This window comes from Mytilus edulis, chromosome 12 (genome assembly GCF_963676685.1).
Source record: "Mytilus edulis chromosome 12, xbMytEdul2.2, whole genome shotgun sequence".
Taxonomy (NCBI): Eukaryota; Metazoa; Mollusca; class Bivalvia; order Mytilida; family Mytilidae; genus Mytilus; species Mytilus edulis.
In genome coordinates this window covers 3,473,669-3,488,276 of record NC_092355.1, presented here as the reverse complement: position 1 = coordinate 3,488,276, position 14,608 = coordinate 3,473,669, and the positions used below count along the sequence as shown (strand labels likewise).

At 31.4% G+C, this 14,608-nt stretch overlaps 1 protein-coding gene across 2 annotated transcripts in view; it reads right to left on the bottom strand.

The window, feature by feature from the left end:
* The window catches only part of LOC139499478 (protein smoothened-like), a 42,077-nt gene that overhangs the window by 27,204 nt on the left and 265 nt on the right, over nt 1-14,608 (bottom strand). For both annotated transcript variants that reach the window (XM_071288155.1, XM_071288156.1), the window contains exons 2-5: nt 10,006-10,862; nt 7,732-7,944; nt 5,396-5,568; nt 3,568-3,787 (exon numbers count right to left, since the gene is read on the bottom strand). In XM_071288155.1, the coding sequence (XP_071144256.1) occupies nt 3,568-3,787; nt 5,396-5,568; nt 7,732-7,944; nt 10,006-10,428 (1,029 nt within the window). In that variant the 5' untranslated portion in view covers nt 10,429-10,862. The remainder of the gene's footprint in view (nt 1-3,567; nt 3,788-5,395; nt 5,569-7,731; nt 7,945-10,005; nt 10,863-14,608) is intronic.

Sequence of the window (14,608 nt, the reverse complement as noted above, 5' to 3'; positions counted from 1 at the left end):
ATTTCCACTCATAAGACACTTGATAAAATTCATTATAAGAAAAGGAAATAGCATTTAATGAAACACTTGACCACAAGTGTATTTATACATTAGGCAAATTTGGAATTTTAATATCTGATGTAACCCGACAGCTTCCAAAATGTTGTTGGTTGTTGTCACTCTTGAAATTCAAACTTTTTCCACTTTATCATCTTCTAATATAATGTGCAAACTCTTTCTGACCTAACAATTACATATCTTTTTGAAAAGTTAACATGATTAAAGAGGTGGGAATCATACAATAACCTTGTCATGTTATTTTCTTTTTGGTTCTTTAATTATCTTTTTGGGGAGGAAACGGAAGGGTGTGTGAAAATTTGAAAGAGAACTTTTTCAATATTATTTGTAACTACTGGTTTTTTTTCAAGTCATTTTTTATATCATAATAATTTTAGTGGAACAGAGTTGGAATGGCAACATCCATCTGACTTGTAATGTTATAAGCAACAAAATAAACATTCTTGGTGAAAAAACAAGCAAATAAGAGAGTATGGAGACAAGTCTTATGGAGGGTGTTAGATTGGAGAGTTGTAAGCTATGAATAAAAGGGTATATGTCAAGTGACAGCATTCGAACAAAACAAAAATAGAGAGGTTATCTAGTGATCATAGATACCCCCACTCGCAGCAACTGTGAGATCATGATGCAGTTTAGAACTGTCTCCATGTACCTATATGACTTTTGATATCATTTCTTAAATTCTTCATCTTGTTATTTGATATTTTTTCTATTTTGGTTAATAAATTTTGAGGATTTTTCAATATGATTAATTAAATTAACATTGTCAATCAACAGTTTTTTACTTGTCCACCATGTCCACGGTCAACAAAGAGACAAGAAATTACTGGTCTGGTTTCCAAATGTAAACTGTATCAGCTTAATTCTTTTTTTTTTTGAAAATTAAAAACACTTTAATATTTATAATATATAGATACATATGTTCAAAGTATAGAGAAACACGAAAATAATGGAATATAACAGAAAACAAAATAATAACAGACTTTGATAAAAAAGAGAGGGCTTAGAAATATTGTCCTGTCTCCTTGTACCTATATGACTTTTGATATCATTTCTTAAATTATTAAATGTGAATACAACCTCTTCGGGGAGGAATTCCCAATATGGTACTAAATTTTTTGACATTTTGCTTAGTAAGTAAGTCATCTTATTACAGTATTCTATTTTTTTTAATATAAGAATGTCGTTCTACCCTTTAAATAGTCTTTAGTGTCCTGAATAATTATCCCATTTTCGTTCTTGTCTTGACAATCCAGAGCCAGAAATCAGTTTAAAGTGATTGTCGATGTAAATACCTAATTTTGTTCTATTTTGCTTTGTTTTTTTCCATGTATTTAAAAAAAAATTATATCTGTGATGTTATTTAAAACTGTATGCAGAATATAGGTATTTTTCTGTGGGATACAGTAAAGTGACTTTTCTTTAAAAAAAATTTGTAAGGGTTCCGCGGAACCCAGTGTCTCGCCTATTTTTGCTGTAAATTGCAGGCTCAACAATAATGAGGAAAAAAATCAATAAAAATATTCCTCTTGTTACTATTTTATGATTGTAAGAAAATCTAAGTCCATTTAAAAGTAAATTACAGAAAAAACGGAGTAATCTTTTTACAAACTTTACTTCTGGATACAATCTAATATGATCATAAATAAGCTTCTGTCCAAGTTTGGTACAAACCCAGTATAGTTTAATTAAGAAAGTTATTAAAATTTTAAAAACTTTAACCACAGAGTGAATGTAATGGTTCCCCGCAGAAAAACTAAGTCCATTTAAAAGTAAAATATGGAAAAAAATGGATTTATTTATTTACAAACTTTACTTCTGGATACAATCTTATGATCATAAATAAGCTTCGTCCAAGTTTGGTACAAACCCAGGAAAACTTTAACCACAGAGTGAATGTAATGATTCCCCGCAGAAAAACTAAGTCCATTTAAAAGTAAAATATGGAAAAAATGGATTTATTTATTTACAAAATTTACTTCTGGATACTATCTTATGATCATAAACAACCTTCTGTCCAAGTTTGGTACAAACCCAGGATAGTTTAAGAAAGTTATTAAAATTCTAAAAACTTTAACCACAGAGTGAATGTAATGGTTCCCCGCAGAAAAAAACTAAGTCCATTTGTAAGTAAAATACGGAAAAAATGGAATTTTATTTTTACAAAATTTACTTCTGGATATTATCTTATGATCATAAACAAGCTTCTGTCCAAGTTTGGTACAAACCCAGGATAGTTTGAGAAAGTTATTAAAATTCTAAAAACTTTAACCACAGAGTGAATGTTTTGTTTCCCCGCAGAAAAAACTAAGTCCAATTATAGTAAAATATGGAAAAAATGGAATTTTATTTTTACAAAATTTACTTCTGGATATTATCTTATGATCATAAACAAGCTTCTGTCAAACTTTGGTAGAAATCCAGTATAGTTTAAGAAAGTTATTAAAATTTCAAAAACTTTAACCACAGAGTGAATATTTGTTGACGCCGCCGACGCCGCCGACGACGACGGAATGTAGGATCGCTTAGTCTCGCTTTTTCGACTAAAGTCGAAGGCTCGACAAAAATCACCAGCTAAAAATCAATTAGGTTTGGCCTTACCTCCGAGACAGCTTAACTAACAATAGTTAGGACTAGTGGTATACTCCAGCTGGTGGACTCACCTCTGAGACAGCTAAACTAACAATAGTTAGGACTAGTGGTATACTCCAGCTGGTGGCCTTACCTCTGAAACAGCTAAACTAACAATAGTTAGGACTAGTGGTATACTCCAGCTGGTGGACTCACCTCTGAAACAGCTAAACTAACAATAGTTAGGACCAGTGGTATACTCCAGCTGGTGGACTCACCTCTGAAACAGCTAAACTAACAATAGTTAGGACTAGTGGTATACTCCAACTGGTGGACTCACCTCTGAAACAGCTAAACTAACAATAGTTAGGACTAGTGGTATACTCCAGCTGGTGGACTCACCTCTGAAACAGCTAAACTAACAATAGTTAGGACTAGTGGTATACTCCAGCTGGTGGACTCACCTCTGAAACAGCTAAACTAACAATAGTTAGGACTAGTGGTATACTCCAGCTGGTGGACTCACCTCTGAAACAGCTAAACTAACAATAGTTAGGACTAGTGGTATACTCCAACAGCTAAACTAACAATAGTTAGGACTAGTGGTATACTCCAGCTGGTGGACTCACCTCTGAAACAGCTAAACTAACAATAGTTAGGACTAGTGGTATACTCCAACTGGTGGACTCACCTCTGAAACAGCTAAACTAACAATAGTTAGGACTAGTGGTATACTCCAGCTGGTGGACTCACCTCTGAAACAGCTAAACTAACAATAGTTAGGACTAGTGGTATACTCCAGCTGGTGGACTCACCTCTGAAACAGCTAAACTAACAATAGTTAGGACTAGTGGTATACTCCAGCTGGTGGACTCACCTCTGAAACAGCTAAACTAACAATAGTTAGGACTAGTGGTATACTCCAGCTGGTGGACTCACCTCTGAAACAGCTAAACTAACAATAGTTAAGACTAGTGGTATGCTCCAGCTGGCAAGATGGAAGTAGGACGTTTTATTGGAGAGATCATCACGTGGAGTACCAAGAGCTTTGAAGGTCAGATGCCAGGCATAGGCCAACATGACAAACCAAACAGCACCAGCCATGAAGAAATAGTAGACTAGTATGAAAACAAATGTACAGGATGCTGTTTCTCCTGTCCTAAAAAGGAAGAAGAAAAGATTGGTTAATAGGAAAACAAGGGGAAATAATGCAGTTACTCCTATTCTGAAAATGATGAAAAGGTTTGTAAAAAGAACAAAGGGATATAAAGCTGTTTCTCCTGTCCTCATAATAAAGAAAAGTTTGTTAAAAAAGGAAAACAAATGGCATAATTCAGTTTCTTCTGTCCTGAAAATGAAGAAAAGGTTTGGTAAAAGGAAAACAAAGGGACATAATGCAGTTTCTCCTGTTCTAAAAATGAAGAAAAGATTTGTAAACAAGTAAAACAAAGGGGCATAATGCATTTTTCTCCTGTCCTGTAAATGAAGAAAAAGTCTTAGATGCATGATTTTTTTTTATTAGTTTTTAGTAAGTTTGAACTAAGTGTCAGTAAATGCCAGTACTCTCAGATCAGTACTTAGTGTCTTTTTGTTCTTGGGATATACAAGTACCTGCATGGCCATGTTCATACTGTTTTTGTTACACATATTTCTATTTGTATCCATCTGATTAGTTAAGCCTTTTTCGACTGATTTTTATAGTTCGTTCTTATGTTGTACTGTTACACCACTGCCCTAGGTTAGAGGGAGGGTTGGGATCACGCTAACATGTTTAACCCTGCCACACTCTGTATGTATGTGCCTGTCCCAAGTCAGAAGCCTGTAATTCAGTGCTTGTCGCTTGTTCATGTGTTTTTCGTTCCTTTTTTGTACATTAAGGTGGTACCCAAACTTTCACTAAAATTAATTTGGCTCGTTTAATTTTCATAAAATTTTGTCAAAGTATGTACTTTGACACTTTAACAAAAGTATAAAAATTTTAAAAATTTTGAACCAACCGTTTTGTCAGAAAAATTACACTGGTTATATAGTAATTTGACAACCACCAATTTTGATCATTGAGAAGCTTAATATTCCTTTTACAATGCAAGGTTATTAAAACGTTTAGCTGACTTTACAGAGTTATCTCCCTGTAGTGTTAGGTACCACCTTAAATAGGCTTTTCTCGTTTGAATCGTTTTACATTTGTCATTTCGGGCACTTTATAGCTGACTATGTGGTATGGGCCTTGCTCAATGTTGAAGTCCGAGGTGACCTTAAGTTGTTAAATTTGGTATCATTTGGTCTCTTGTGGATAATTGTCTCATTGGCAATCATACCACATCTTCTTTTTTTATTACCAAAAGAAATGGACAAAAGTATATCTGACATTTGTGCATCATTAACAACAAATAAAATTCTGGATGAGTAGTTTCATTTCTGTATTTTAAATTCTTTGACATGTTTTTTTTCAAATTTTTATTTTTGTATTCCATTGTTCTATTTTCTCTATTCTACACATATTTCTGGTTCAACCTTCAATATTTATTCTCATGGTTGTAGTATGTCAAGATAATTTGGTTAATATAAAAATAAAAAGACGTGTTACAATTGCCAAAGAACAACTCTCCACAGACATGAAATGACATAGAACCTTAAAACTATAGGTAATCGTAAAGCCTTCAACAATGAGCACATTGGTAAAGATTACTTACAGTGGTCCACCTTCACAAATGACCAGATGATATCTGTTCTAGCCCAACCCGAGAACTCATTATAGACTACTTACAGTGGTCCACCTTCACGAATGGTCCCATCACTCTTACAGACGATATCAGTTCTAGCCCCACCAGAGAACTGGGCCATCCAACCAATACTGGACAGGAAGAAACATATGTTAATGAAGAATAAGATCAGAGCTGGATACTTCTTAGAATTTTTCCAATCAATCAGAAATGTTAACTGAAATATACAAAGACAGTGTCACAATAGAGTTAACATTATTACATTATCATTTTGTTGCATGTTCATGATGTTTCTAGTTGTATTTTTGCTTTGTTCTTTCTCTGTCAAAAAAAACAATAAATATTGCAGGGGTAAAGAAATCCACAAGCCTGATACTTGGGACTAAAGCATTTAAACCTCAAGTGCTAGTGAGCTGTAACAATATTTCTTAACCCCTGTATTGTTTCAGGATTTTCTGTATTTTGAAGGACCCCCCCCCCCCTTTTTTTGGCCGATCAATGCATTTGAATGGGGACATATAGTTGGAACCCTTACCCCCTTTGTCCTTGGTTGGGAACCCCCCCCCTTTTAAAATGACTGGATCTGCCCCTGAGTTGTTAATTTCTGTGTCATTTTGGTCTCTTGTGGAGAGTTGTCTCATTGGCAATCATACCACATCTTCTTATTTATATTCTATTGACTATTTTTTTTAATTGTTCACAAGTAACTACATGGAAATAATATAAACTTTAAGTGCCTTTTTCAAATATATCAAGGATCCCTGCATTAGTTCTGTCAACAATAAAAATAAAATTAGTCAATATACAACTTGACATCAGTAACAACCAATAGAATATAATTATTGAATGAAAAGTTCCATGATAAAGACCACACTTTGACCTATAATGGTTTACTTTTACATATTGCGACTTGGATTGAGAGTTGTCTCATTAGCACTCATACCACATCTCCTTATATCTAGTGTTGTCTTCACTTTTCGAAATATAAAATACACCAGAAAATAAGTATCTTAATAATGTGCGAAAGGTCAATTAAAAAGTTTGTTCATGGAATTGTGCACAAAACATCAATAAAAACGTGAGAATTAAAGTAATAAAGTTAGAAATAAAAACTATATTGTATTCAGGGAAAAAATGAACAGATCTTTTCAGTAAAAATGTCTCATCACTTGTATTTTACATTTTACAAATGTTTAAGCAACCAGACTACAATAAACCCTTTGTGGTTAAGGTTTTGTTACAGATGTTTGGCTAATAAAATTAATGAAGAACAAAGGTATAAATTAAAGTTATTTTTTTGCCTAAAAAGTTTTTGATAACAAACACCCAAAGAAAACTTGCGGTGCTTTTATTGCTGTCTTCTCAAAAGTTTATTTTAAAGTACAATATAGTTAGTATATCCTTTACCTTCAGAAATATTCTGTTCATGCATTTTTAATTTGAGTAACTTTTAAAATGTAGTCGTAAAAGGGTCTGAACATTTCCAAGTTTACAAAGTGATAGAAACAAGATAGGGAATGGGAAGTACATACCTGCTCCAATTATCCTGTGTGCATGGGAAAGATAGAAATATTTATATGATTCTGAAGCATTTTGTACACAAATACAACTTAAAATGCAGAATTTTTACAATGGTTCTATAATTGTGAAAATTTGCGATGTGGAGATAACTCTTTAAAATCACTGGTTTATTTGTCTCAACCATGACATAAGGGAGATTACTCTTTAAAATCAAAAGTTAATTTGTGTCAACAATGACGTAAGGGGCATAAGTATTCAAAATCAATGGTTCATTTGTTTCAACCATGACATAAGCATGATATTGGAGATTAAACTCTTTAAAATCCAGTTAATTTGTGTCAACAATGATGTAAGGGACATAAATCTTCAAAAACAATGATTCATATGTGTCAACCATGACATAAGGGAGATAATTCTTTAAAATCCATAGTTAATTTGTGACAACAATGACGTAAGGGACATAACTCTTCAAAATCATTGGTTCATTTGTGTCAACTAAGACAAAAGGGAGATAACTCTGTAAAAATCAGTAGTTTATTTGTGTCAACAATGACGTAAGGGACATAAGTCTTCAAAATCATTGGTTCATTTGTGTAAACTAAGACAAAAGGGAGATAACTCTTTAAAATAAATAGTTTATTTGTGTCAACAATGACGTAAGGGACATAAGTCTTCAAAATCATTGGTTCATTTGTGTAAACTAAGACAAAAGGGAGATAGCTCTTTTAAATCAATAGTTTATTTGTAACAACAATGACATAGGGATATAATTCTTTAAAATCGCTCATTCATTTGTCTCAACCTGACAATTAATTTGTAAATAACGGATATGTATTTCCTATAAACATTATAAACCTACCACAGTAAACAGTGTACAGACTAAACATATAGAACCAAACACAGCAATGATAGCATGAACTTGGTCGTGTTCTGAGTCTGTGTATAATGGATTTTGACACTGGACACCACATCCCTCAGCGTAATCATACCAGCTCTCTGGGTCCTCTGTCCTGACCAAAGGAGATATACAGGATCCTTCTGTGTTGAAATCTAAGGAATCATATGCTTGTGACTGAATGGAATAAAATAGTGAATTATAAATTATGGCAAATAAAAATAAAATCTTGATGATTTGACCCCAATTAATGTGTGCTTGTATTGCTTCTACATCATTTGCATGGTCTACATTATTTGGTCTCTGGTGAAGAGTTGTTACATTGGCAATCATAACACATCTTCTTATTTTTATATTGATGGATTTATCCCATAAAATGTGTGCTTGTATTAATTATACATCATTCAGTCTCTGGTAGAGAATTTTCTCCTTGGCAATCATACCACATCTTCCTATTTTATATTGATTTATCCCATACAATGTGCGCTTGTATGACATCTAAATCATTTTTCTCTATATATATATAGCTAGTTGAGAGTTTTAATCTAAAAAGTTGTAATATAAACTTTATAAGAGACTTTTAAAGAATTGCTAGTTAAAATATTGCTACATAATAGACTTTTAAAACAATAACTTTGATTATGCAAATTTTGGGTTCTGTTGTCACTGGTAGTGAGTGCTATAAAAATTCAATTTTCATCAATATCTTTTCAATCTGGATCTATATTTAAAGGTGAATTTCAAAAATAATAATTTACCTATTACATGTATTAATATTATAAATTTAAATGTCTTTTAAGATCACAATTTATTGGTATTATTGTGTTTAAAAATAGCCATGTTAGTAACTATAATGTCATGAATGTGTATATGAAGCGCTGAACTAACCACACCATTGTAAAAATATGAGTCATCTTCCTAACTGGCATTTAAATCTTTGGAAAAAGACATTTTAAAATGCACTTGAAAACATAATACTTTATTAGGACATTTCGGTTTTTCTTTGTGTGTTGAAGAATTTTCTTCACCTTTAAACCATAATAGATATAGGAAGATGTGGTGTGAGTGCCAATGAGACAACTCTCCATACAAATAACAATTTAAAAAGTAAACCATTATAGGTTAAAGTACGGCCTTCAACACGGAGCCTTAGCTCACACCGAACAACAAGCTATAAAGGGCCCCAAAATTACTAGTGTAAAACCATTCAAACGGGAAAACCAACGGTCTAATCTATATAAACAAAACGAGAAAACGAGAAACACGTATATATTACATAAACAAACGACAACTACTGTACATCAGATTCCTGACTTAGGACAGGTGCAAACATTTGCAGCATATGCTTATAATCAAAACACTAAGCATGAATTACATCAAAAGTTACTCAGTATTAATTTAAACCATGTGTGATTTTGTTCTTTCTCATACTTCCTATTCTTTATATTCAAGCATACAGTAATTGTTATACAATGTATCAGCTGATGGCAAAATTATAACCACATGATTTATGAAATAAATGTTTAGTATAAAGATAGGATAGGTTTCACAGGTGTGTTTAGAAAAGTTCTTAGCTACTGAAATTGTGACGGATTATATAGCACCTGAAATTGACATTTTATAATAGGAAGGAAAACTATTTTCGTATTGTTTTCTCATTTAACAATGTTTAAATAAAACTATAATACACAGATTTTAAGTTAGTGTTTCATAAATCAATTTAAAATTTTTGAATAATTCTGAATATTAATATTTTATTTATCCATCACAAAAATATGAAATTTATAAGGTGTTGTATTAATGTTTTATGTTCAGTACAAAAAATGTAACTCATTAAGTTATTGTTTTATGTAATAACTTTTACTAATATCATAAATATTACAACATGTAACTTATAAATTCATTATAAAATATATAGCACTCTTTGGCTAAATCATGATATGCATGATAAAATCTTAAAAACTTAGATTTCTGCACATATATACATTAACAAATATCATTTTGCAAACTGTAAATTCAGAAATCATTGCGAGGTTTTTATTAATGCGAATATTGCGAATGGTGATGTATCACAAATAATAAGAACTCCCATTTTGTTGCCTGATACATATATCTGTATGAAGATGTTTCGAAAAATCGCAATATTTGATCTCGCATTTTTGTCCATTCTATAAAGACGGCAATAATAAATTCACACAATAATTTCTGAATTTTACAGTATGTAACATATAAACTTACTGGACAGCCCGTCTCAAAATGGCTTTCATCACAGTCTAAGAAATCAGGCCAGGCTCCATGGTAAATCTCAACAATTTTACATGGTGATTTTATCTTCTTACATAATTCTTTACTAGGCAACTCCACCTGCCCACCATCACATTTAGGCAAGTACACTGAACAAAGAAAGGGTTGCACCAATGACCAGCATTCGGGAACATATTTCAAACCCTCCCAGAGTTTTAATTTTTCGTTTACTGAACTTAATGTTGAAGAATCTATGAATTCCAGCGATGTATTAGTGAAGGTCAAGGTAACACCAAGACATGTGGTTGTAGTTCCGAGTGACTGGCACGTTGCATTTTTGTAACAAGTCTGACTGGATGAAATATCTACTATCAAAAGTAATAATGCTGCCTCTCTTAACACCATTTTGGAAAACATTGAAGTGAAAATTCAAAGACACAACAATATGAAACCAAAACATTTAAGCTTTATCATGTTTAAAAGAATCACTTTAACTAAAAGGTGTCAAAACACTGTTAATTGTTTTAAAACTGGCTTTTCATAGAATGTATCTAGAGGTTTATTTGAGTATCCAAGTATATTAATGTTTGTGCCACGTTTCCATACTAACAAGAATATCATTGGTTCCAGTTAATGATGTGTTCATATAAAGGATCATGGAACAGTTATTGAACTTTTCCATATTATTTTACAAAATTGTTATTGTAGTTCTTCATCTAAACGCTGTGACAACTAAATGCAATGTGAACTTTTAACCCAACATCTTCTCTGTACATGTACCATGTATGTTTGAAACACGTTGGGATGAAACAGGCACCATTCGTTCTCCCATCCTCCAGAAATTCTCTAACCTGTAATTGAAATTATTGTATTATTATAAGGTAAATGGAAGATCTAAATTCTATAGGTAACAAATATTTACAATGTACCACATTTATATCTCGAATCCAGATGTCGACTTTCTCTTATGAATTGTCTCACATTTTGACATACCAGGGTCTTTAACAGCTTACTACATAAAATGGGTTCCATTGTTTTGCTCAGTGTTGAAGGCTGTTTTGTGATAAGTTATTCTCATTCTTTGGTCTCTTGTTGATAGTTGACCCATTGGTTGCAATCATAAAACATCTCCTTATTTATACATTAAGTGTATCAAATTGGATGCAGATGTCTATCCTTTATTCTATTAAATTAAGCTTAAAAATACAGAACAAAAATTTAAACTGTGACAAATGATAATAATTTAATTTTGGATGTAAAGCTTCTTCTGATTGGCTGACGTTATTTTGTTCTCAGCCCATAGACATAATTTAGTCATGTGATTGTGACGTTTTTTCATGGTTTTTTACGGTTTAAAATGGAATTTAGAATTAAATTATAAGAAATGATATTTTTTTGGTCTATTCGAAATAGACTCAAAAACAATAAAATGAAGTTAAAATATAAATTGGAAATTCAAAGTAAAATTTTTAGTTTGTAATATATTAAATGCAGCTCTGATCAATTGAAGTCAATGTTACAGATGATCATGAGATAAAATTAAGTTACTACAACATCTAAGGGTAAAATCTTTAATTGTATCATTTTTTTCTTATAAATTTCTTACCTTTAATTTTAAAATATAAAGAAATCGAATTTCATCCACAGAAAAATCATGTGATACGCTTCTTAAACAAGTATATTTGTACAATGTAACTGTGCTATCATTTTAAATTACAAAGCAAATAAATTCTGGTTAATCTTCAGTAAGTTTAATTCAAATGTATCTGTTGGATTTGTAGCAATAAAGAGAGGAACATATTCAAACAACTTTAAATGCTATAACACCCACTAAAATATCAAATTTCAAAAACGTAAAAAATATTCAAAGAGGCCAAAAAATTGACAAGTCGTTCATCCAAAAACAGGCTTTAATCAACTATCATGTCTATAATGCAAAATATGACAGATTTTATGAATGAAATTCTCTTTAAACTTTGACCTTTAAATATGACACTTAAATAGATATAATTACTTATTGACTAATTGCCAAATACTGGATGCCTCTACGTTATGACCTTTTGAGCACTTAAAAAAAATTGTCATCAGGACATCAATTCAAATTGTTTCAATTGTTATAAAGAATAGAGATATAACCATGATAACTGAGAATTTCAAGTCTTCAAACTGACTAAATTAGAAATGAAAACACACATACATTAATAAGCTGATGCTGCAAATCATTGATACCTGTTCATTGCTGTTCACGACTTCTGTCTTTGACAGTGAAAAAAATATTCAACCAATTTTTAAGTCCTACACAATTACCAAAATAACAAGAAAACAAATTACATGTATGAATCCAAAGGACAGCTTGTGATCATTCTTCACTAACAAGACTAAGGGGAGCCAGACTTACCATTGGAATATTTATTATGAATTAATGAAATGAAACATTGAACTCTTATAAAAAAATTATGACCTAACTTGAGAAAAATTGTTTAACGCATGTTCTTACACCTCAAAACTTACACAAGTAAATTTTTGAGAAAATTAAGGGGAGATAATTCAAACATTATAATTAACTTATATCAGTTTATAAATTATTATTTATTTCTACTTCTTCAAGTAAATACAGATTACTTGTACAAGTAGTACCCCTGACTGACTATTAGTTTCCTACAAAAAAATCTAGATATACACTGAACTCCATAAACTTTGACAAATCTCAATTCTCAGATATATTTTTTTGTAATATAAAATCGAAGATCCTGGAAATTTGGGTTCAAATGTTTTTTAAGAGTTTGGTTTGTAAATTTAGTTTAGAATATCCCTAAGTGAAACCATTTGAAAAAAGAAGTAGGTTATCATGGTTATTGTCCTCACTAATGGAACCCTAACTTATTTTATCACTACTTTTGGATATTTCTAAAAATACAAGAACACAATACATGTAGGTATAGAATTTTTAAATATTCCAATTTTTCTGTAATCATTCACTGATGATTATTACATTGCAAAATTAAGAACAAAATTTCTATTAATTTCTAAAAATAATAATATTATGACATCGTAAGAGGGCAATAATAATATTACGACATCGTAAGAGGGCCACACAGCAAAATTAAAATTATGTCAAATCTAATTATCAACCTTTGGTATATATATTTATTAATCATATTTATTGATTGATGTTTAACACCACTTTAAGTGCTATTACGCTTAGTCCAAATAAATATGATGCCTTGAAATGCTATTTTATTCTTTTGTTTTGATGTCCATACATCTACATTTATACTATTGATCTGCAGTGTAAATCCATACTGCTGTGCTCTGCAGCGGAAATCCATACTGCTGTGCTCTGCAGTGGAAATCCATACTGCTGTGCTCTACAGTGGAAATCCATACTGCTGTGCTCTGCAGTGGAAATCCATACTGCTGTGCTCTGCAGCGAGGATTAATAGCAAAAAAAAAGAAGTTTATAATTAGTCATTAACCAGTCAAGGGTCTAACTTAAATAAGTTATCAGAGAAAAATAACATGCATGTGTTATTACAGACACTTTCATGAGTTGTCTACTCTTTTTTCCTTAATCTGTAATAACATAATTATGTTTGTTATCAGTTAAATATATCATAAATATTTTATCTTTAATGGGCACTTGGGAATTCTTTAAACTTTGCGCAGTAGTTTAATATATTTCCTTGATAACTAATTTTTAATTCCATTAATACAATTTTGATCAACCATGGTAAATCAATGAGACAAGGCTTTTAAGGGAAAACTAAACTGTAATAACAAGGCTTAGTTATTACAAGCATAAAACTTACAACATTGTATATGAGAGTAAATGAGACACTTGGAATCTTGCACAGTGCCTCATTACAAGCTCTATCATCATTTCTTACAATAAATTGAAATACATTGTTATGCAAGACTGTAAAGAGATATAGACATGATAGAGAAGCTGTAATAACACCCTTTGGTTATTGCAGGAATATATTTTCTGTAATAACATAGGTGTACTATGCATGATTTCTAAACTATGAGCTGTTATATCTTTGCAAAGGTTAGTATACTTAAAGAAAATTATAATATCAATAGAGCTGGAGAAAAATTTAACAAAAGAAAGGTTAACGTTGTATATTTCCCCTTTGAAACATGTAACATACATATGTTATCACAGTTTTTTGATATTTTAGCTCACAATAACAACATGTATGTTATTTTTCTCTAATAACTTATTTAAGTTAGACCCTTGACTGTTAATATAACTATATTGTGCTATTTCATGGGGTCAGTTTTTATCCTTGGAGAAAACCAGGGTGCAGAGAGTCATTGTATTATGAACATTCGTAGGTAAAATTACTAACCCTGTTTTAGAGCCAAACTCACAACCTCAATATTGACAGACTAGTGATACAGTAGACTATACATAGAGACTAAGAAGAGTATACCCTTATTTTCTATTTTTTAATTTTTTTAATTGAATAACTTCACATGCATGACATGTGATAACACCCTATTAATATAAAGAAATGTCAGTTTCTTTTGTGTTTTTAAATGTCTCTTTTCAACTGATATTTGCATCAAGCAATACACAATAGTAGTCATAGCT